This window comes from Lagopus leucura, unplaced genomic scaffold (assembly GCF_019238085.1).
Source record: "Lagopus leucura isolate 7727_CA_CO unplaced genomic scaffold, USGS_WTPT01 Super-Scaffold_73, whole genome shotgun sequence".
Classification (NCBI taxonomy): domain Eukaryota; kingdom Metazoa; phylum Chordata; class Aves; order Galliformes; family Phasianidae; genus Lagopus; species Lagopus leucura.
This window is the reverse complement of record NW_024962252.1, coordinates 7,572,875-7,596,109: the sequence shown is the minus strand read 5'-3', so window position 1 is coordinate 7,596,109 and position 23,235 is coordinate 7,572,875. Positions and strand designations below refer to the sequence as shown.

Below are 23,235 nucleotides of genomic sequence, written 5' to 3'. Positions count from 1 at the left end.
CAGTTATTATACTGCTCCTAGCTCACCCCTATGCAAGGCAAGCTCTTACACACAACGCCAGATGATGCATTTCCATTTTAAGTTATCTCCTTGAAAAGATGGGAACTTCCAGTTCCTTCATTCCTTACTTAGAAACAAACTGATCCCATCAGGGTCAGTCTGCTAGACACTGGTAGACAAGACATGGAGAGCAACAAAAGGCTGTGGTGTTTTCTTATGAACGACAACAAAAACAAGGAGCGCTGTCTTCACTCCCAACTCTGCTTCCTCTTCAAAGGAAACTGCAATTTCATATCAAAACAATGTCAGACAGGAAGAGAAATACCAGACCCAATCTGCCAGAGACAGCACTTTGGCTTTTTACTATTAGCACCTAGAAATACTCGTGCCCTAAAAATGGGGATTAGTTTCACTGCCACTCCTGGGGAAAAAACCAGCAGCTCCCAGCTCAGCAGTGTCTTCTACTGGATGGCATCTCCCATTGCAGCAGCAACTCAACTCCCATTCTTTTAATGATCATACAAGGCTGGCACAAAGAAAGAGAAAACCCCTGAGAAAGAATAGGAAAGGGAAGCCTGAAGAACATTTAAGCTAAGATTGCCTCTCTAACCAAGCTTTAACACAAACCATCAATACCTTTCACAGTTAAAGCATTCAGGATAGCTCTCATCACCAGCCTCTCTCTTCTGCCATTTGCTTCTGAAAAGTCATCCAAACCAGGATAACTTTTAGCACGTGCACCTCCATTTCTCTGTACAAGACTAACACTGTGTCAAAAATATTCTGTTTTATTTAATTGAAACAGAAGCTGACCAGGTTCCACCTCCACAGAAAAGAAAAAAACACATTTAAAATTGGTTACACTAACAGCCTTCTGTAACTCAAACAGCACACTGTCAACAGAATAAAACCCAAGATGTTTCAAAGAAAAAAAAAACCAAAAATCAATGTTGTCCTCAAAATACTCGTTACACAGAATACAATCAAGTTCACTGGTTATGACAATTCATAGAATTTCTGCAATGTTTTCTTGAGTTGCGTACAGTTCACTGCTGCAGTGCATCAAACAGCACAGCTGTCTCGTGCTATTTCTCCATAAAAAGGCCACTGGAAAATCCATCTGAACGTGAACCAGGTTGCAAACTGCTGCGCAAACTCTCCCAAGAAAAGAAGATTCCTGAAGATCTCACAGCTCATCTTTATCCCAGATATCATCCAGATCCACATCGCTGAGATCGATATCATCTTCAACTGGAAGCTGTGAGAAAGCAAGTTTTGAGCAAATGTTTGTCAGCAAGCAGCACTGGAGCATCACTGAGTTGGATCCTTCATAAAAAAGCAAAGTTCCCTCCTATCATTTCTGGCTCATAAGAACTGACAGCACTTGGAGCATGGAACAACTGATCGGAGTTTAGACTGGACAAAGAATGTTTGCTACTTATTCATTAAATATACCCCATATAGAGTTAACTGCAATCAGACAAGGTAACAGAACTAGTACCATATTCACAGAATTATAGAATCATAGAAAGGCCTGAGTTGAAAAGGACCACAGTGATCAGCTAGTCTCAACCCCCCTGCTATGTGCAGGGTCGCTGTATTTTCATTCCATCTGAAGCAGACCAAAGATTGTGATAACTGCCTTTTACAGCAGTGTTGAACTTTAAGCAAGAACATGCTGAGATCACTCTGTGGGCTTTAACTTATGAACTCAGTAAAATCAGTACATCAAGAAATTTCCACAACTTTTGGGCCTTAGGTGCACGCGCTACAATCTTCCTTACTCAGCAGTGGTTAATAAAGCATTATTTCAGCCTCAAGGAACTGAACTTTCCTATGACATTCTGACAGGCAGGAGTGCCTGTCCATAACAGGAGACAATGAACCTGGCGCCTACCTTGCTGTTAACTAATTCCTGCCACTGGACCACTAGGATGACTTGCTGCAGTTTCCCCCACTAGCCACACTGCCAGTTCTTAGTTGCTGTCCCTTTGCTTCTGAACTGTGCAGAACAGCAGCACTTGGAGACACAGAGCACTTCTTACCTCACCATCTTTGCCATCCCAAGGTTCAACTGCATGAATTTCAGGGAAAGTTCCACCTCCTACTGGTGCTGTAGAACCTCGACCAACAGACAGTTCCCTGAGAGGAAAGGAATTAAACAGTTTTCTTCAGTTTCCATCCACCTGGAACAGGGCTTGCCTCAGATTAAAGGAAGATGCCTGACTACCTTTCTTCAGAAATAAGATCTCAGATCTAAATTATCGTGAAGTAGCTTTTCAATTTGCAAAGCAGAAAGTGATAAACAGCCTTTAAAGCAGCACTGACAATTCACAATTAAGATTCCAAAGACGGAGAGAGACAAACACTTTAAGTTACACTGTTTCATATTTCAGCAGTGCCCTCTGTAATACTCATGGACAAAAGCAGGACCTTAAAGAGATGCACAATATACTGTTAATACAACTCAAAGAAGAGTCTCTAATTCCAGTTCTGGGAGTGACCTATTTTATGCAAGTCTGACTTTGAAAAGCTGGAAACGTTTCTTTTAAGCAGACCCTAAGGCCCTGCTGTCTCCAAGGGGTCCAGGATAACCAGCTCCTGCTTGGAGGCATCCCATCCTGCACCTGCTGCTTATGCTGGCTGAAGAAAGCTAACACTACAAGCTGAAGTGCTAATCCTTTTAAATACTTTCAGGGGCAAATAAGAGACAGAACACGACCAGAAAGGTGACTTGTAGTAGAACAGCACTGATTACCAAATTCTAAGAACTCCTTTGGTTACTGCAGAAACAGAAGTTTTTCAAGATCAAAATTTACTTCTTGGTTTTCTATTTTCAAAAGTCTTAGCAACACCACAATCAAATCAGGCTGACTTCCTGACTGTAACTGTTCACTACAAAAAAGGTACTGCTTAACCATCGCAGTTCTATTGAAACTATTCCCTTTCTCCATCTTTATTTTGAGCCACAGCTTGTTTTAAGGATTCCTTACCTCAGAAACTCATTGATCCCTTGCTCACTGAAAGATCCTTTCAGGAGGGCAAATTTCATCTTCCGGGCATTAACAGCTGCCATTGCTGGATACCCAAAGCCTCCTATTCCCAAAGAGCTCTCAAGATCTGACTGAGCACCAGCTTCAGTCCACAGCCACCTTAGGGTAAGAAAAAACATAGGAAATGGAAATCAGGAAAGGCGCTACAGTCATTTTAGTCACGCACATCTCGCAGCCCCGTAGTCAGCACCGCACTCTGAGCTGCCCTCAACAGAGCCAGCTATTCACATCAGCAGGGAACAGCAAGGTCTTCTACCAAGTAGAAGAAGAAAGTTGCTCCTGAGCAACACTTCAGGCCATCCCCACTGCCACAGCTGCTTTTCAGCTGAATCACAACCATGCAAGGTATTCTAAGGAAAGAGCTATGCTACCTACCTGAACAAATTTTTTCTGCACCTCTAGCCTACATTAAGCAAGGTTTATGTCCAAGTACTGACCACATCCCACTGTAGAGGATTTTCTGGACAAACACTGAAAGGCCAACATTTCACCCAGTACTGTTTTCTCACTGGTCAGGTCTCAGTTTCTCTAATACTTAGCAAGCCCACAAGGATCCTTTGGAAGCAGCCAACTTCCACATTTCTTCCTCACACTTTTATGCTGGTCTGCTCTTTCTCAGCAGTCAGCATCTGAACAAGTCTCACTTTCCATAGAGACCAACATGCATTCTAGAGGAAGAGAGGGAACCTGCTGGTTTGCTCCTTTAGAAGCATGAGATTTGTTAATAAGCTGCTATTTTTTTTTTTTTTTTGAATGCAACAGTCACACTGGCAGCATTACTCACCAGTAAAAGACCCAGAGTCTAAAATATCACCCTAAAATACTGTAGCATTCATTACAAGAGTACTTGATCACATTAATGCCTTGACAGCTTGCACAGGCAGGATTTGAGAAAAAAAAAAACAAAAACAAACCCAACAGTTTATTCTACAGCTGCAAGCACCTCTCAGCCCAGACAGTGAACAACCAAGACAGAGAATCCAAAACAAGGAACAACTCTGTCTACAGGTACATCCCTGTCATACAAGATTCCTTCCCATCACCTCTAAAGATGTGCACATCTTATCCAAGAACACCAGGCCACTGTGCCACTTACCCCCACATTTTCTTTTTGTATTTCTCAGCCATTTTTAACATGACATCCAGGTAAGAATTCCTCCCCGAGGCTCCTGTTTGTCAGACAATTAAACAAGTTAAACACAACCACAGGCTTAAAGGGACAAATTCCCAGAGGAGATTGCTTGCTTGTATGCCTACCTGTGTCAAGAATATGAGGCAGGACAGAAATGATGCAGAGCTGATGAGCATCGCAGGTAGTCTTCAGAACATCTTCACTAATAATCTAAAAGAAAGACAAAGAAAAATCAGTTAAAAATAAGACTTCTGTTATCCTGCTGTGACTGCACTTCCCTCCAACAGCTCATCAGCTCCATCTGACAAGGTAATAAGCATCTGAAGCAATACAAACCTTAAAGGCACTGCCTGCTTCATGCATCCCTAACTACAAGAAATTCATAAAACCTTCTGTTAAGAGCTGCAGCAACAGGAAAACAAGCAGTACCACACAAAGCTTACAGGGAACACAGCAAGCTGTTGCTCCTGCTCAAGATAACTGTCCTTGGACCAGGACTGGTGCAAAACAAACCACTGGTCTAATTACTGATCACTGCAAACAGCACACCCAGACCTACACATGTGCCTGTAGTTCTGTTGCTAGCATAAGGGGAGCCAGCAGGGTGCAGCATTTGCTGAAGACAAGGAAATGTAATTGCTATTTGATGAAGCAACCCCAATTACATCCCATCCTCAAAAAGGGAATCAATCCATTTACTCAGACCAGTGATCAACAAACTTTGACTGTGCACCACACAGTTTGCAGCCTCGAATATATTTAAACAAATTGTGTCCATCTGCTGTTAGTATTTTATAAAGCACATACAAAGACATTAAAAACATCAGGTGAAGATAATCATCTCATTAAATGATCATTTTATTAACATTAAAGATGTTTTTTTCTTCCTACAGCTCAGTTGTAGGGTTGTCTCATGCACTGACAGTGCACATACCCCACTTTGTAGACAACTGATTCAGACTCCAATCCTACTTTCATCAAGCTAGAACCAGAAGTCACCATACTGAAGGCAGAAATTTTTGGACAACAAGCTGTGTCAGCCTTCATACAACTCCTACTGGACAGCACAGATAAAGTCCCACTGTCTTGTTCTTCACTCAACTTTTCACTCATTTCTCTCTCAGAGAATTCAGATGTACTGACACCAGTGCTGTTGGTGCCTTCACTGTACCGATTCTCAGCCCTCCAATGAACAGGACATTCACAGTAAGAATAACAGAAAACTACTTGCTATTCTTGCCTATTTCTGCCACGAAATGGTGCACAAGCAGCACAACTTGGCCGTTTCATGTACAATCAATACAGTCCTGAAAAAACTACAAAGGATATAATGGAGAAGAAATTTGGAAAATAATAAATGAAGTAGAGAGACCTCCAGGAGCTCAGGCGGTGGTGCGTTATCAGAAAACAGATCCAGAGCACGAGCAATGATGTCAGACCTGGTTCTTCCTCCATCATAATCAACAGGGTCTTCTCCTTTCTGGAATATTTTAATTGTGGGAAAACCACGAATCTGCAAGACAAGTTAAAATAACCAGCTAAATAAAGCTGAACGTTTATGGTGGATGGCATCCACTACTCTGCTGTACCCTACATTAAGAGGAAGAGATTTAACATCTAAGTGAACCTTAAAACACACTGCAGCAGCAATGACATTGTTCCCTTGTAACAATTCAAAACAGCGCTAACACACTGAAACAATGTTTCAAGTTTTAGGACAGACAAGGGGCAAAGGCTTCAGCCTCAGATCACAGTGACTGAGCGTTGTGCACTTTCCACTTCCTAGGCACTGGTTTCCCAATTTGTCTCAGGAGAGAGAGTGCAGTGCCCACAGGGCAACAGATGTGCCACAGGCTTCCTCTGCTACACTTCAAATGCAACACGCTTAGTGCTCCTGATTGCCAGCTACCTGCGCTCACAGGGAAAACAAGCAGCACAGCGTAAACCCTCCCATGTATTTAAAAAAAGGCAGTTTGCTTTGAGCACACAGCATAGCTGCTCAAGGCAGTTAATGCTGGCACAGCAACTCCTGACACACGGCTCAGAGCTGCGTATGTCCTCCAAGCATTCTCCAACATACACATCTGAAGGATGATCTCTCACTTCAGTTGACAGAGCCATTCAAGACGTTACAACGATAAACTGCTTTACTCATCAGCAACATTCAAATTTCCCCTTTCCTCTAACTCCTTTCATGTTGCTACTGACATTCAAGAATTAACTGCATACAAATTGTATGTGCCACTTAATACAACACAAGTAGTGCCAGGTTAAGATCAGTAAGACTGAAGGAAAATCTGGCTTACCAGGGACAGAAAAGAAAATGCCATCACTGCAAAGCACACTCACCCCATATCGGCTTGCCAGCATCTGATTGACTGTCGCATCTACTGCAGCCAGCTTGACTTTTCCCTTGGTTTGTTCCTTCACCTCAGTGGCAGCAGCTGCCCATTCTGGCTCCAGACTGAAAAACAAGATGATTGGTGTTCTGAGCTCCCCCAGATCTATAGCAGAAGCATACCACATTCCAACACCACACAGCATGCTCCACTCAGGGGGAAAAGAAAAAGAATCTGCAGAATATAACAGCTAGCTGGATTATTCCAATGACATCCTGGATCTAAAGGGGTGAGAAAGTTAATCCACCTCTGAATCTTATTTCTACTGATAATCAGTAATTTTACCGCCGGGGAGGAGCACAGCCAAAGCAAAAACAAGGTACTCTAAAAGCACATTACATTAAAAAACCAACCAACCAATGAACAACTTCTGATATAACCAAAGCCCCTTTCAGGGGATGAAGGGTACTGCACACAAACAACAACAACAAGGCAACAAAAACAAAGGAACTCACTTTTTGCAGTGCCCACACCATGGGGCATAGAACTCCACCATCCACACATCGTCACTGTTTATGACATTCTTATCGAAGCTGTCATCAGTCAGTTCAACCACGTCCTTCTTATCTCCACCTCCGCTCTCTCGGCTCTGTAAGAAACAAACAGACCCTCACGTGTCAGGCAACCAAAACGGGTTTCCCACACGAGGTATTCAGTGTTGTGTTGCACCAAATGGTCTTTATTTGAATATACAAAACAGGGAGAGTTAGGTCATACAGCTTTCCCATTTTAGAACTGACAACAAATGCATGCAGCCTATTCCCACAGCACTTTCAAAAAACAGCAAGTGAACCTTTTCTCATAAACAGCATTCAGGTCAAACTAACTACCAGGAGGATGCAGGAACACTTCCCCAGTTCTTCATGCTCAGATCAATCTGAGAACGAAGTGCTTCTACTTCCCATCACACCCATCTCTGTGCCCTGCTTTTGATACAAAACATGCCAGTGGGATATAAACCACATGGCACAGTCTAACAAGGGCTTCTATTCTTACCAACCTGAGAACGTGGATGCATGAAAAATGATTTTGAAATGGTAGTATGAGTCAGAAGCTTTTCCATTTATCTTCAGGGAGAAATGCAGCAAACCAACTAGAGCAAATACTACCAAATTTAAAGAAAACCTAAGAAACTCATCCCAATGCCAAGCAGGCTTCAAGACCCTTAATCTCTGGAAAGGTCACGGAGCAAATCCTTCCAGAAGGCATTTCCAACCAAATGAAGGACACAAAGGTCATTCGGAATAGTCAGCAAAGATTTACTGAGGAGAAAACATGCTGACCTGATAGCTCTCTGTGATGGATAACCAGCTTGGTGGGTAAGGAGACAGCAGTGGATGTTACCTATCCTGACTTCATGATATTTGTTACACTGTTTTCCCTAAAATCCTCATTCAGGAACTGATAAAAGCATAGGTTAGATAAGCAGGGAGTTGGACTGCAGTACTGCTGTGTTCAAAGGATTGCAATCTTCAGTGCTAAGTACCACTAAGTCACTACTGGTATTTGCCAAGGGCCAACACCAGCACAACACTGCTTCTACATCTTCCCCACCTTGACAGTGGGACCGAGTGCACACCCTCAGCAAACTTCTCTCAGTAAATGTCTGAAGCACCAGATGGACGTGCTGCCATCCAGAGCTACCTCAGTCAGATGGAGAAGCAGACTACCTCCAAGTACAACACAGTGAGAGGTAAAGCAGTGCACCTGGAGATGAATAACTCCATGCACATGGTCCTGGTAGAGAACAGGTTGCACTTGATCTACTAAGGCACTCCTGTGGCAAAGAAGCCAGCAACCTCCTGCGTAGCATTAGGCAGGAGCTACCAGAAGGTTGAGGTAGGTAATCTTTTTTTCTGCTCAGCATTGGTGACAAACATATGCAGTGCTGGGTCCAGTTCTGGGCTCCCCAGTGTAACAGAGGCATGCACACTCTGGAGTAAGTCTAGCCAGGGGGCAAAGCTAATTAAGGGCTTTGTGCATCTGACATAGTAGGAGAGGTTGAGAGAGCTGAGATCGCTAAGTCTGCAAGAAAGAAGGCCCAGTGAGAATCTTTTTTGTGTATATAAATTCCTGGGTGTAAGGGAATAAAGAAAAGCCAGACTCTTCTCTAATGTCCAGGGACCGAGCAAAAAATAAGGGTCCAAGTTGAAGCACAAGAATTCAGTTTAAGCATCTAAGAAAATGTTCCTCCTGTAAGGGTGATCAAACACCAGCAAAGGCTGCCCAGAGGGGCTACAGGGACTGAAGTCTATGTCCCTGACATAGCCCAAAGCAAGTGCTCTAACTGACACTCTGCTGAGCAGGAGACTGGACTAGATAAAATTAGGAAGCCTCTTCCAACTTAGAGAATAGGGAGCACAAGCCTGTCTCCTTCTGCACAGGCCACCCTTGAGCTAAAACAAACCACCACCACATTTCCTCCAATACCTGTCTCCCAGAACTGTATCCTCCGCTTCTGCCACTGAGACGGTCTTTCACCAGGGACCGAAGAGCGCTTAGTGCAGCATCAACAATGGCTTCACTTGTCCTGCCACCTGCAAAGCAATGAAAACGAATCATTAAAGCACCAAATTGCTTCTCAGGCAGGCCACTGAGTTAACTGCAAGAGTAAGGAACAAATTCTCTCCCTTGGGATCCTTCAGGAAAAGCAGGGCTGGGCTGAGAGCAATACAGCAGTGGGATGCTGACTTAAAACAAAAGCAACAAGATTTACTTTCTGCTTTTCATATATGCACTTTATCTGATGGAGAGATGACTGTGGCAAGCTCCCAGTAAACAGCAGGAAATGAGTATTCTTCAGGAACTGCTTACCAACCTCCATCAAATAAAAACTGCTGACAGGACACGCACAGCTGGTCAAACAAATCTCACCCACCTGTCTCTCTCCATTGCCATACCACCACACATGGAAGAAATGCCACATGAGCCAGCACTAACAGCTAGTATCATTACTATATTCAGGAATGCTAATAGGCATGCAGCACATGAAAGAGTATCACACTTACCCTGATAATCTTCTGCTTTGTTTTTGTTGGCTCCAAATATCTTGATAGTTGGAAAACCTCTGACTCCATACTGTCCACCCAAGGACTGATGCTTATCCGCATCTACTGCGCCTACTTTCACTACACCCTGTGGAAATAAGAACTAAAACTCAGACAAACCTTCTACAGTGATGTAACACGGACTGTGCATGGTGGGAAGTTATTAGTAAGGTAAGAAAACAGCCACCAAATGAAAGGTGCAGCTCCTCAAAAAGCACTGAACTAGGGAACGCCTCACATGCTCATTTCTTTCTTCAATCTGAAAGCTTTACATAGTTTTGCCCCCAAAAAAGGAATATATATTTTACATTCTCCTTTTTTGGGAAAGAGCTCAGCAGATCACCGCACAATCAAGTTTTCTACAATAAAAGCAGCACTCATCACCAACAGCTTACAAAGCTGTGCTCAAATACTCAGTTCATGCTGTTCCTGTACTTCAAAAGGAGGGGAGAAAAGGGTGAGAAGAAGAAAAGAGAAACATGCTATTTTGGGGATAGCTGGATTCTACAGTCTTGTGGTCCTGTTAAAAGCAGTCTTGGAAAACAGCAATGGAAACTTACTGGGACAACACTGACTTGCTTCTTTTACTTTTTTTATTATTATTTAACATTTTTAAATGGTCTTTTAATCACCTGGGACAGGCTGCTTCTGCAGCAGGAGAAGTATAATTAAACTGGTACAATTTGGGGGATTTCCATTCTGCTTTCATGTTTCTAAGCCAAATGACAGCTAGGCTTTACTCCACTGCCACAAAAGCACACTTGTGACAAGTCAAACTTACTTTTAATGCTGTTGCAGCTTTCTTCCACTCAGGGGTTAGCCTTTGACAATGACCACACCTTTTGAATGAAAAAAAGAAACAGCAAAAAGTAACAGTAACATTCATTCAGATCTGCATCAGTAGCTCATGAAGTACAGGGCCTGAGTGGTTTGAAATTACAGAACACCTGCACGCTGCAAAACACAGGAGTTCTACCCAAGAAGAGGGGACTATGCTACCTCAGATCATCCCTCAGCCACCTGAAGAGAAATGCCCCTGTGTTTTATAGAGATACATATACATGCACGCCTCCCTCAAGCCTTCCTAACACGTAGGTAAAAGTGAGCATCAAAATCCAGATTTGCACACAGCCCCTTCTGTTTCTAAAATGCTGAAAGATAAAATGGCTCTGTGATGAGGACTGAAAAGTTGATTCTAGAGGTAACTCCTTAATTAGCAGGAGTTTTTGGCACACCAGCTCCCACAGACATCTCCAGAAGACCCACAACTAACTGGCAACCAGCATACAATCAAATCTGAAGGGAAGGAGAAGCTGGCCATTTACTGAAACTACACTTGATTCCCACTGTTTAGCCAGGAAAGCTGCAACAGCACTAGAAGAGACAGTAGGTCAAGTCTTCTCCTAAACCACCCAGTTCAAACACCTTCAGCCTGTTGCAGTGAAGGGCCCTTCATTAGGATGTGGAAGCTGTGGGCAGAGGATTTGTGCAAAGATGGAATACGCATGATCAGACTTTACAGGCAGGTTGTTACAGAGGTCTGCTCTGAATACAAGCTGCATGGGAGAAAAGGGCAGCAAATTAAGATCCACAAAGCCAGTATTTATAAATGGTAGGTGTCCATTCAGATCTGTGCTTCACATCTGACTGAAGTTAAGACAGAGCTGAAGAGCCTTCCAACTTATCTACTGCACTTACAAGTCATTTTCAATTTTCATTTCAGTTAAAACACTGCAGCAGTAAAATAGCATATAAGGCTTTGTTGTTACAGCATTTGCCCATTTTTCCCTTTTCTCTCTGATGAAGATACTTGAGAAAGGAATCTCAACTACAACTATTTTCTGTTTGTGACACCACCAAGCTGACACATGTACCATCAGTCAACTCTGGACTTATCAGCAACAGATTCCTATGTTTGCTCTTGCAGAAGCACCAAGTACACAGTTGTAATGCTCACCATGGGGCGTAGAACTCCACGAGCCACAGGCTCTCACTCTGAATGACCTCCTTGTTGAAGTTGGTTGGTGTCAGCTCTATCACATCATCACTGGCTGAATATAAACCATTCACTGCCAGGAATAACGTGCAGCTCACTGTGCCTAGAAGGAAAGAATCAAAACAATCAGCATTCCCAGAAACCATTTTTAGCTCTCCTGCTCACGTGATTAAATTGTCTCCCCTCCTCTAGCAAGTCTTCACATCAGCAGAAAGAAAAAAAAAAAAAAAAAAAGGAAAAGGATTCCAGCTTGTAAAACAGAAGACAACATGTATGCTACTCAGCACTTACACCATGATCCCACTGGATCATATACTACATTCCCTGTGCCTACAGCTAGCTGGACCTCTGCAAAGCTGAGGATCTCCAAAGAACATTTTGTCAAAGCTACAACTCTAACTACAGCTGGCACCACACAGACTTCCACGTGGATCCCCAAGATCAGCTACAATTTTTCTTCTTCAGTTCACTTTCATGGAACCTCCAAAACCACCCAACCATCTCTCCAGCACAACATATTCTCAGTTGACTGCACTTAGCACACACACCTTTCATAGCATCACATAATGCAGAACCGTCCCAAGCAGTGTTAGCACAGCTATACTAATTTTAGGACCAGCATCTGATGCATTAGTAGCTTAACTACCTTCATTCTTTCTGAAGATGCTAATCCAGCATTGATTTGTTCATCTAGCAACAGACTGGAGAGCAGCTACTAAATCTCTAGTTAGCAACTTGAGCACCCTTAGAGCTGTAACAACAGAACTCCCCAGTGAAACGACACAAAGATGCAGCAAGCCGTTCAAATGCATTTCATGTTTCTGGTCACTTCTGTATCTTATTACTATTTGAGACTTTCCACGTACAATCTTTCCTCTATCTTGTCAGAATTAAGAGATGATATGATGATAACAACGAGCACCTTTGTAACGCAATTCATGCAATGGAAGACTTTTTTTTTAATCACTGACTCAGGGAAGTAAAAGCTCAGACACTGAAGTCAGAACTAGGCAAAAATAGTTGGCTCTTCTGCAAGTGGCTACAATTTGCATAGCAAACTGCATATTTACTTCCTTCAAGATCAAATATGAGAGAAAGATACAGCTCAGAGATGCAAAAATTCTACAGCACCTATGTGGTACAGACTGTGCAGCACAACCTATGCATTAGCAGCCCTGCTCAGCAAGTCCAGTTACATTATACATATTCTGCAGGTTAGGGAAACAAAAAGTAACATGTTTTGGATGCTCAGAGGTCAGGGCTGAACTGCCACTGCAAACCAGTACCTTATGCACTGTGTAACACCCTTACCAGCATCTCCCAGCCCCTTCTCTCAGGGTGATCCTCACTAGTTTCCACCACCAGACTTCCATGTTAGGTTGAGTCTGTCCCTTCATTATTGCCTCAGTGCAGACCAGTACACTTTCAGGGCTCAATCTCAACTGAGAACCCTTCCCAAAATGGAATGAGATGACTGAATTGAAACCAGCATGTTTTATAATCATTCAAGAGATCTGTGGCAAACACATTCAGCAACTGAACAGCGCTCACTCAACTACTTCAGTCACTTCAAATAGAAAAGTTCAAGGTCATGAAGAAGATCTGCCAAAGAGAACCCAGAGAAGAAAGCATACAGTGCAGTTTACTAAGGTCAGCACCGCTGTGCTTTGGGTTTTATTCTAACTCTCACACACGAAACACGCAAGACTTAATCCATCCACAGCAAATAACAAGATCGTATTCTACGGGCATTTAAGCCAGGAGAACGCACATCTGCAACTGTATGAAATCCACAGCGGGCGGAACCAGTCAGATCAGCGGCCATCCGAAGCAGATTCCTCACGTAAGCAAAGCAGGCAGCCAGCAGTGCCACCAGCCCGGCCTCCAAAGAGCCACGTTACGCCCGAAGGGCCGGCAAGGAAAGCTGCCGCCGTGGGACGTCACTTCGTGCCCCTCCGTATCGGAGCAGCGCCGCTCCCAGCCCTTTGTCTGCCGTTAATTCACCCCTCCTCCTCCTGCTGCTGCTGCCGCTCCCCGCCGGGCCCTTCGCGCTTCCTCCGCCAGCACAGCGGCCACGGCTCATCTGTAGGCGCGGCCTGCCGCCCCCTCATACTCTGAGACCCCGCGGAACCCCTCCCTTCCCGACTACCGCACCGCGGCTCGCTCCCCGGCCCACCGCCAAGCCCTCAGGAGCCCCCAGCGCCGCCCTTACCCCACCACATGCCGCCAGCTCCGCGCACCCCCATGGCTACAGCCGCCCGCCGCCACCGCCGCTCCTCACTGCCCGCCCGGCCCCGCCCCCACGTTCCCCGCCGTGTCCGCCGCCCATTGGTGGATGAAGCGCAGGCGCATTGGAATGGACCAATGGGAAGCGGCCGCGTGAGGGTCGCTAGGCGGAGGGGAGAGGCGCTGTGGGGCGGCGGGCGGGAGGAGGTGGGGTGCGAGTTTGTTCTGCGCCGTCTGTTGCGTTCCACCAGTGCGGTTTGGAAAAGTAGGTATAAAATCGTGGAATCACAGAATTGTGAATGTTGAAAAAAGCCACCAAGGTCATCTAGTCCAGCCCTCAACCCATCACTACCACACCCGCTTATCTTGTCCCTATGTATGACATCGGGACCCTGTTGAGCAGTGAGGCAAAATCCTCACAGCGAGAAATTATTCAGTGACAGGCTTTACAGCACGTAATTATTGCTAGAGAAAATTACTGACTCGTTTTGATCTGGCATAAGGAAAGGAACTGCATAGAGATGGTACGCTTTATTTTCCGTCTGTGTTTTGCAGCAGTAATTTGAAAGGCAGTGCTTGGTGCTCTCAGCAGTCAGCTGAATGACAAACATTCCATAGCATTAAGGGGAATATTTTGAGCTACTCAAGATATTCAAAATAAGAAACTTGTAACACATTTACGTATTTGGTTAATTCCTGGTGAGTTTCTACACCCAGCGATTAAGTGTTTTTATCTGGAATTGCACATAAGATAGCACTGAAAGGGCCTATACTAACACAAATATTAGTAGAGCGATAAATCACAGAGTCACAGAATGGCCTGGGTTGAAAAGGTCCTCAAAGATCATCTCGTTTCAACCCCCCTATTGTGGGCAGGGTTGCCAACCACTAGAATAATAAAATGTTCTAGTTCTGTAGGTAACAGTGAAAACACTACAAGGATGCAGGCTATTTGGTGAATGAGCTGCATGCAAACGCAATGCATTAAGGATTTTGGTGGGTTTGCATGAGGATTTGCATGAGGATGGGATGTTCAAGAACACTCTCCAGCCCCTGAAGGAAGTTTCTGAAAGAAATTTTGCAACTGTCTCCTCTCTATTGCGGCGTGACCATCTGCTGTGATACCACTGGAAAGAATGCTCATGTGATTGGTGGGTGCATGAAAAGGGGAATAATGGAAAGGTACTTTGTATGCAGAAGTTCATGAGACAAGCTATGGGGCCTGTATTTAAAAATAGATGAAGGTCAAGGGAGGTTATCCTCCTCCTTTCCTCTGCACTGATGAGGCCACATCTGGAATACTGAGTCCCATTCTGGGCAGACAGGGAACTGCTGGAGTGAGCCGGGCAGAGGGACAAAAAATGATGAGAGCCTGCAGCGTCTCCTGGATGAGGAAAGGCTGACAGACCTGGGGATGTTTAGCCTGGGGATGACTCAGAGGGGATCTTATCAGTGTTTACAAATATCTGAAGGGTGGGAATCAATGGATGAGGTCAGGCTCTTTTCAGCAGTGTGCAGCAAGAGAACAATGTGCAATGGAACACAGGAATTTCCACACAAACATGAGGAAGAATTTCACTGGGGGCAGGCTGCCCGGAGAAGTGGTGGAGTTGCTGCAGTACCTGAGGCATGGACTCAGATGAGAACGATCCAAATCATTTTACAGGTTCTAACATCCCATATGTACATTCACAAGTTTTCTCTTAACTTTCCCACCTGCCTTTACATGTCAACAAAACATTCCACAAACACTCCTTAACTGTGCACGCAAGTGCTTATTCAATCAGAATCGTGAGTCGTTCCTACCTGTCCACTCTTCCTCCAGTTAGGATCATCATCAACACGGCCATCATGCAGCTTACTTGACTTTGTTTTTCTCTTCTGGAGTTGTTCTTGGTTCTCGGCCTTGCATTCTCATACTGTTTATCTTGCTTCACAGCAATAGTCCACAGCTCCTCAGCTCTGAATAGTCTTTCTTGTATTCCCACAAGTTGCCTTCTCTGGGGATGTTCAAGATTCACCTGTTCATTTTCTGATGAAGCCTGCTTTAGCAGGGTTTTGGACTCAATTTCCAGAGGTCTCTTCCAGTCTCTGTGATTCTAAAATGATTTCTGTTTCTCCCAAGTATTAGTATGCTAGAAGAGGGATGAAACTAAAAGCCCTGTGATTTTGAGCTGTGAATAACTTTTATAGGTCTGTGTGTAAAACCATGACATATTATTGTGCTGCAATCTGGCCACTCTTGATTATAGGAGAGAACCTGAACAATGCTGAGAACCTGAACCTGCCACAGAAAGGCAGGTTTTATTAGCAGTTCTACCTTTCTATCTTGCTTTGACTTATGCACAATTCTATCTAGAGATCATTGGAGCAAGAGCCTGCATCATACAAGCCTGGCTGCTGTGCATCCCTGCATTCCATTAACTTGTCATTTCCCTGTTTTGCCTAGCCCTGTTGTAGCCAAGCCAGTACTACAGAGATTGTTTAGTGTAGATCCTTTCCACAGAACTTTACAAGCTATGCCCTAGTTACATGAGTGGGTATTTTGTTTCTCCTCCTTGAAGTGTCCCCATAACACTTGTACAAACAGATAGCAAGAAGAATATGATAAGAATATGAGCAGTATTCTTGTATTTCATGAATCTTGCCAGGTTTCTACACTGACAAGTACACAAGAGGAGCATAGTGTACAGGGCACTGCCTCCTAACTTCAAACCTAAGAACTTCTGATCTAAAGGAAACTTTAAAGCCAGAAAAGAGAGAGTAAAAGGAAAAGGGTAAGGATTGCTCCCTGGAACAACTGGCTTTGCTTGCAGCAGAGGTGGGACAGGTGCCATTTGGCCTCCGCAGGAACAGCGGATGGAGATTGAGACAAGCTGCTGTCTACTTACTGAGGTTTATTTACTGTTTAGGATGAATCTGAGATGAAGGCTTGTAGGCTTAAAGCCTTTTGCTGTCTAATTTGATATACATGACCAGGACTAACCATACTTACAGGAAAGGAAAACGTGTAGGAAGGAAACATGCTGAGAGGCCTTCACTAACTGGCGAGTGTAGCCCTACAGGTCTTATAGGCTTAAGTGCCTGCTGTTCAGGGGTGCCATAGGGCAAAAATGACACATTCAATAACTTTTACTAACAGCTTTACTGTCAGCTAACATAATTAACATCTAAGAATATGTTTCTCTACTCACTGAAACTCCACTATCATGTTATGAAAGATACTACATAGGAGATTCATCCCCAGTCTTCTTTTCTCAGTTCCAGGGATTAGATCTTTAGGACACTCAGCTCACTCTGCAAGCTGGCCCAATGCAGGCCTGTTCTCCTCAACAGGAGCAAGATGAAGCCAGCATGACTGCTGGACTCCTGTCCTCTTTCTGATTTTGGAACAAGCACCAAACCCTGCACGTGTGGTAATAAAAGCCTAACATGAACATCCTGCTGCTCCCAGCTCTCCCACCCGCCCAGGCTTTTGACCTGAGATCCCTGAAGGAGGCAATGACCCTACACAACCCACTCTGAGGCCTCACTCCTAGCTCAAACTCTGGCTAGTTTCACATCAACAACAGTGCTGTGAACTGTATGGGTTGGGCCAGCACGTCACAGGTACTTTCCTGAGTTTAGTTACCAGGCTTCAACATTATCCCAAAATAAATATTATTTTAGCCATTTTCCCCAAACAGGACCCATCACTCCCCTTCTCTATATTGTAACATAATTGGGATTAGCCTGGTACACAGCCATTTTATAACCACTTCTGGACTCTGAAAATGACATTGTAAAACCTAATAGTTTTAATGCACCTGGCCTGACCTGCTTGTGCTAGCTTCCTGTCTCCATCTCACATGGTACACAAACATGAGGCTTACTCCTTATGTATAACAGCAGAAGGGATCGTCTTTTTCAGCGCCAGGTGTTTAATTTCTTACCAGTGCTGCTAGAAGCAGAGTTACTTGTCTGGTCCTGCTTCCTTCGGTTTCCTCTGGAAGCAGTGCCAGCAGCATGTGGGGACACCCAGCTGAAAGGTAGAGACTTTGTTTTTGGCAGTGTTCACTTTCATTGATCTTAGATCCCTGGGTCAGTGTGCAAGGGAATGTGCAAGCTCAGAGGCAGAGTCTGCCAAGGCCCCAATTATCCTGGGTTCTACTGACTTAAACTGCCATAGAATGAGCCTTCAGGTTTCAGAAGCAAAAGGAAAAATAAAATGGTAATAATGGTTCAGATCCTCAACAATGCCTCTGTGCTCGCTGGAAGCTTGATTGAAGCAAGGAAGCAGATAATGCAGGAGACCTCTCAGACCAGTGGATGTAGAAGATGAGCATCCAGTTTGGATTGGAAACATGAAAGCTTTTCAAATCCAGTTAGCTAATACGTAAGCAAAATTTATCCAGAAAACTTCACATAAACAAAGCTTCTTAGAAAGTCTCAAGCTTTCTAGCTTGAAGCTAGAAGTGGCACTTTCAGCAACCATGGGAAAATACTTAGTATCCTCCTGGTGGATATACCAGAAAATTAAAGATCAACAAAGGGAAAAGTCAGAGGGAAACAATTCAAGTAGATCAATACACTTTTCAGAAAGTACCATGCTGAGGAGAGGACCATGTCCCAGGCCATCGGATTCTTTAGGAGTACTTCCAGGTTATTGGCATTGCTGCAGGTGATCCTCGTTGTAGTTCCAAGCAGGCAGTTTTAATCTCTTCATGAAGCTCAGGGCTGCCTAAAACATACACAGTTGTGTTGGAGCTGGGACTGGGTGGCTTTGTAAGCCACTTTGGGATTGTCAAGAAACGCAAGTGTAATAGGGATGTAATGTTCTGAAAGCTCAGTAGGTTTCTTGTCATTTTCAGTTCAATGGCTGGGTTGTTTCGTCTGACCATTATGGCATGGAAAAAGATCTCTTTTAAAGATCTAAACATCTTTAGTTATTATTTAGTCAGTGATAAAAATTTTAGTGAGGTTTAGTGCACTGTTACCTTCCTGTGACACAAAAAAATATTCCTTCTGTTTCAGGAGACACCAAAAAGTGGATCTTTTCACCCCTCAGAAGGGGCCAGGGTCCCTCCAGTCCTTACTTGTACAGACAAGGACAGCAGCAGGATACAGTCCTTACTTGTACAGGCAAGGACAGCAGCAGGATACTCCAAAAAAACCACTTCCCAACACTTCAGTTGCTTTTTCTGAATGACATCCTCCTCTCAGGTTGGCATTACGTGGTCACTATAAGGCTGGCTTGGTTTGTACTTCTCCTGCCAGTGTCAGTTTGCTATAGTTATTGCAAGTCAGGCTTGCTCTTTGCTCAATATTCAGCTGCTCTGAAAAACAATCCAGCAGCAGTGATATATATGCACTGACAGTGACAGGCTGCTTGAGCCCTTACTAAGCAGGAGGCTTTTAAAAGCAAGTTGCATTTAGCTTCCATTGCATTGGATGGCTGTGTGCTATCAAACATCTTTTCAGTATCTCACCAGCAGCCAGTCTGCATATGGAACAGATTCAGAAATCTGTCCAAGAATCAGGCAATAAATAACTATGCTGATCAGCGTGTAGCAAAGGCAATTTCCTTGGGCCTCAAAATAGATAAAGCAATAGCATTTCAAGCACAGGGACTCTATTTTCCTTAATGAAAAGCTCACATTCTGCAATCTGTCTTTATTACACCAGTCATGACAATAAAAGGAAACATAAATGCAGATCCTTGATAAGGTGAACGTAGTAGTACAAAGAATCAGTGCAAACAGCCGTGTGTTTTACACTGCAGCAAAGACAAGGCATACAGATACAGAATTTGCAGGAAAGATGCTGAAATGAAAAGGCAACCAGTTTCACTTGAATGCCGACAGTACAAAAAGAGCCATGCGAGGGGTGACTGAGGAGGACCAAAGAATGCAGAGCCCTCCTGAATGCAGCAGTTCCTGTGGCCTTGCAGCTGGCCAGGCTGTGGGTCTGATGAGCCAGCAGCTAACCATCCCTAATGTCTGTAGGCATCTCTTGCTACTGTTTTATTCCATATTCATGAACGCATCTTATATGACTAGGAGCCCTAGGGTCCTCGCTCCTCTGCTTCTATCTGCTGGTTCAACAGGTGGTCATCCATGCTTTCAATGGAGCGATGCCCTTTATTTTTTCAGCTATTTATTCAGTTGTGTTTTAGATTCGGCAGTTTCTCATTTGAGTGACAAACGAATGACGTGTAAGAAATCAAAAAGCCTTATCTCCCAACACCAGCTGCTGTTCTGTCTGGACTTAACTGATGGCACTAAGGGTATGGAGAAGTATGTGAAATCTATATTAAGCATCTTTATAAGGAATGTGTTTTCTTTGTGTTGCAGTTTTGGTCCTGCTGGAGTCTGGCACTTGTTTTCTGTACCTGTTTTTCTTTACCTGAGTGGCTTGTCCAGCCACTGTCACTTATTAAAGCATGTCATCCATGAGAAATCTAATTATCCTGACTGTCCAGGGGAGCAGGCTGACGGAAGGGTATTGCTAGCAGATCACAGCTATAGTATGTGTATATTCTTTGGCAGAGGTCTGGAGGGCTGTCCCTTTTTCTCCTTTAGAAACAAAACCCCAGAGTCCAGAGGAGTCCTGGGTTGTTCTCCTAACCAACCTGCTTGTGTACTATGAGAAGATACTAGTGCATAGCAGAACATGAGTTGTCTGTGAATGCCTGAGGTTAAGTGGGGGCTGAGTCTTTTACCAGAAATCTGGCTTGGATCTGTGAAAACTTCCCCAGAAGTCTTTACATTAAACTAGCATATGATTTAGGATGCTTTTTTATTGCAACAAATGAAAACAATCTGAAAAATATACTGTAGTTTGGTGCATCTCATCCAAAACTTCCTGATTGCTTTGAATCACAAAAAGATTCAGTGATAGAGAAGGAGAAGCAGGTGTATTTAGTACAGGCATTATAGGAAAGTGAGGAGTGCTGGGGGGAATGACCATTTCTCACCCACTGCTGCCGCAGGATCGCAGCTCCTTGCAGTGCTGCAGAGCAGCATGAGGTGGTGCTGGCTGCCTTTGCAATGGCACTGTCTGCCTTTGCAGTGCAGCACATCTTGTCATGGGACAGCGGGATCTGCAAAGCAGGGCTTGTTTGTTCGTGCAGGGGAGGTAATGCTGGGGAATGGTATGGGGAAAGATAGAAAGGAATGAGCCTCACAGTCCTTATCATCTTGATTACAGAAAACAAAAGCAAGAATAGTTGAACTTCTGTGCTAATGTGACAAGTTACGGTGTTTGCTAGTGTTAAACTGGAAAGCCATATTATGCAAGATTAAGCCTTGTAAGCTCTATTTTCACTGAGTAGTCATAAGTAGATGTAGATACCAACTTTAGGGCAAGAAGGGTTCATTCTGTTGGTCCAGATTGACTTAGGTTAAAACCAAGGAATTCTAATTAGTTCAATTCAGAACTAGCCTGTATCTGCTAGACCAGCTGACAAACACCATTTAAAAATGAATAAAGGCCAAATATTAGAACAGTTTTAATTTACCATATCTGAGTAAGTGGCACCTTATGTTTTGTGTGCTGAATTTTGCATTGCTCTGGTAGAACAAAAAGATCACACTTTCTTATACTACGTTACATAGGAAACAATCCTGCAGCACTGTAGAAACACTACAGTAAAGCTCAAGGTCAGATGTTATATGGATTCATTTACAAAATAAACCAGTGTTTCCCATCATGAGCCAGCAGTGTGCGCTTGCAGCCCAGAAGGCCAACTGTGTTCTGGATTGCATTAAAAAAGGGGTGGCCAGCAGGGAGAGGGAGGTGATTGTCCCCCTCTACTTGGCTCTTGTGAGGCCCCATATGCAGTACTGCGTCCAGGCCTGGGGCCCCAAGTACAGGAAGGACATGGAGCTCTTGGAGTGGGTCCAGAGGAGGGCCACTAAGATGATCAGAGGGCTGGAGCACCTCTGCTATGAGGAAAGGTTGAGGGAACTGGGCTTGTTTGGCTTGGAGAAGAGAAGGCTCTGGGGAGACCTCATTGTGGCCTTCCAGTACTTGAAGGGAGTGTATAAAAAGGAGGGGGAACGGCTGTTTGTGAGGGTGGATAGTGATAGGACAAGGGGGAATGGTTTTAAACTGAGATGGAGGAGGTTCAGGTTCGATATTAGGAGGAAGTTTTTCACATAGAGGGCGGTGATGCACTGGAACAGGTTGCCCAAGGAGGTTGTGGATGCCCCATCCCTGGAGGCATCCAAGGCCAGGCTGGATGTGGCTCTGGGCAGCCTGGTCTGCTGATTGGTGACCCTGCACATAGCAGGGGATTGAAACTAGATGGTCATTGTGGTCCTTTTCAACCCAGGCCATTCTATGATTCTATGATCATCACACCTGTGTAATCTGAAGTATCAGGACACAGGTGTTCAAGCAACCTGTTCAGCATTTATGCATCTGGAAGGACATCTCATGCATCAGGTGGACAAGATTCCTTGTTGTGAAAAAACGTAGAGTTCTCCTTAGGCTGATAAGCATTTGATGACTTTGGATAAGCTTTTCTGCACACAAAGGATCTGACAATGATTTTGATTTTTGCCACACATCTGTGCTGCATTTCAGTGATTAGAATTTAGTTACAATCCCTTGTCTTCCTGTGGGGGGATGTTAAGGATCCAGCCCCATTAAAATTGCAGCATGCTTGGGGTTAAAAGGGGAGTCAGTCCAGTTCCTTACCCCTGCCCAAAGCAGAGTTAATCAAAACGTATTGCTTGAAACCTTATCTAGTTGGGTTTTGAGTGGAGACTCCATAACCACTGTGTTTGACCAGTGTTTCAGTGAAAAACTTTTTTCTTATGTGTAAATGAAATTTCCCATTCCTCAGCTTCTCACTATTGTCTTTTAATGGCTCAAGTCCTTGTTTTAGTTCTTGAAGTAGGCTGCAATTTGTTTTAGAATCTCCTTTTTCTCTTCCTCGGACTATCTGTGAAGTATGTGGAAGATGTCTGTTGGTAGACATGCTATGGCAGTGACGATGTTCTAATTGAGATGACATCAACGCATGCCATCCCACTTCTTCCATGTGTTCTAGTGCACCTGTATCCAGACACTTCCTTTTTTTTTTGTCCCCTGGGACCCATCCTAACATTTCTGTTTTAAGTCTTAATGTCGTCAGTGTCACACACAGTCAGCAGTACACAGAGACTCTTGACTAACAGGCGAATGTTAGCGTTGTATCACCAGGGAAATGGAGGTAGCAGAGTAAGGGTGAATGCTGACACATTCCTTTTCACCTAACTTAGAGAATTAACTTAATTGCAGAGTTAAGGGTAATATTCCAAATTTAAAGCCACAAGTTCTCTCAGCTCAATCTTAGGAAAAAGCAGTAAAATCTTGAGTGTTAATTTAAGAGGTTGACAATGTGATGATGAAAATG

At 44.0% G+C, this 23,235-nt stretch overlaps 1 protein-coding gene across 1 annotated transcript; it reads right to left on the bottom strand.

Annotated features, from left to right (window-relative positions):
• Positions 1–772: 772 nt before the first annotated feature.
• PDIA6 (protein disulfide isomerase family A member 6) lies at positions 773–13,916 on the bottom strand. Its single transcript, XM_042880278.1, has 13 exons — positions 13,840–13,916; positions 11,589–11,730; positions 10,413–10,470; positions 9,593–9,719; positions 9,015–9,121; positions 7,040–7,173; positions 6,535–6,649; positions 5,558–5,698; positions 4,311–4,395; positions 4,150–4,222; positions 2,994–3,152; positions 2,046–2,142; positions 773–1,258 (listed from the first exon to the last, which is right to left on the bottom strand). The coding sequence occupies exons 1-13, from the start codon at positions 13,871–13,873 to the stop codon at positions 1,187–1,189; spliced, it is 1,344 nt and encodes a 447-aa protein (XP_042736212.1). The 5' UTR covers positions 13,874–13,916; the 3' UTR covers positions 773–1,186.
• Between the last annotated feature and the right edge of the window lie 9,319 nt (positions 13,917–23,235).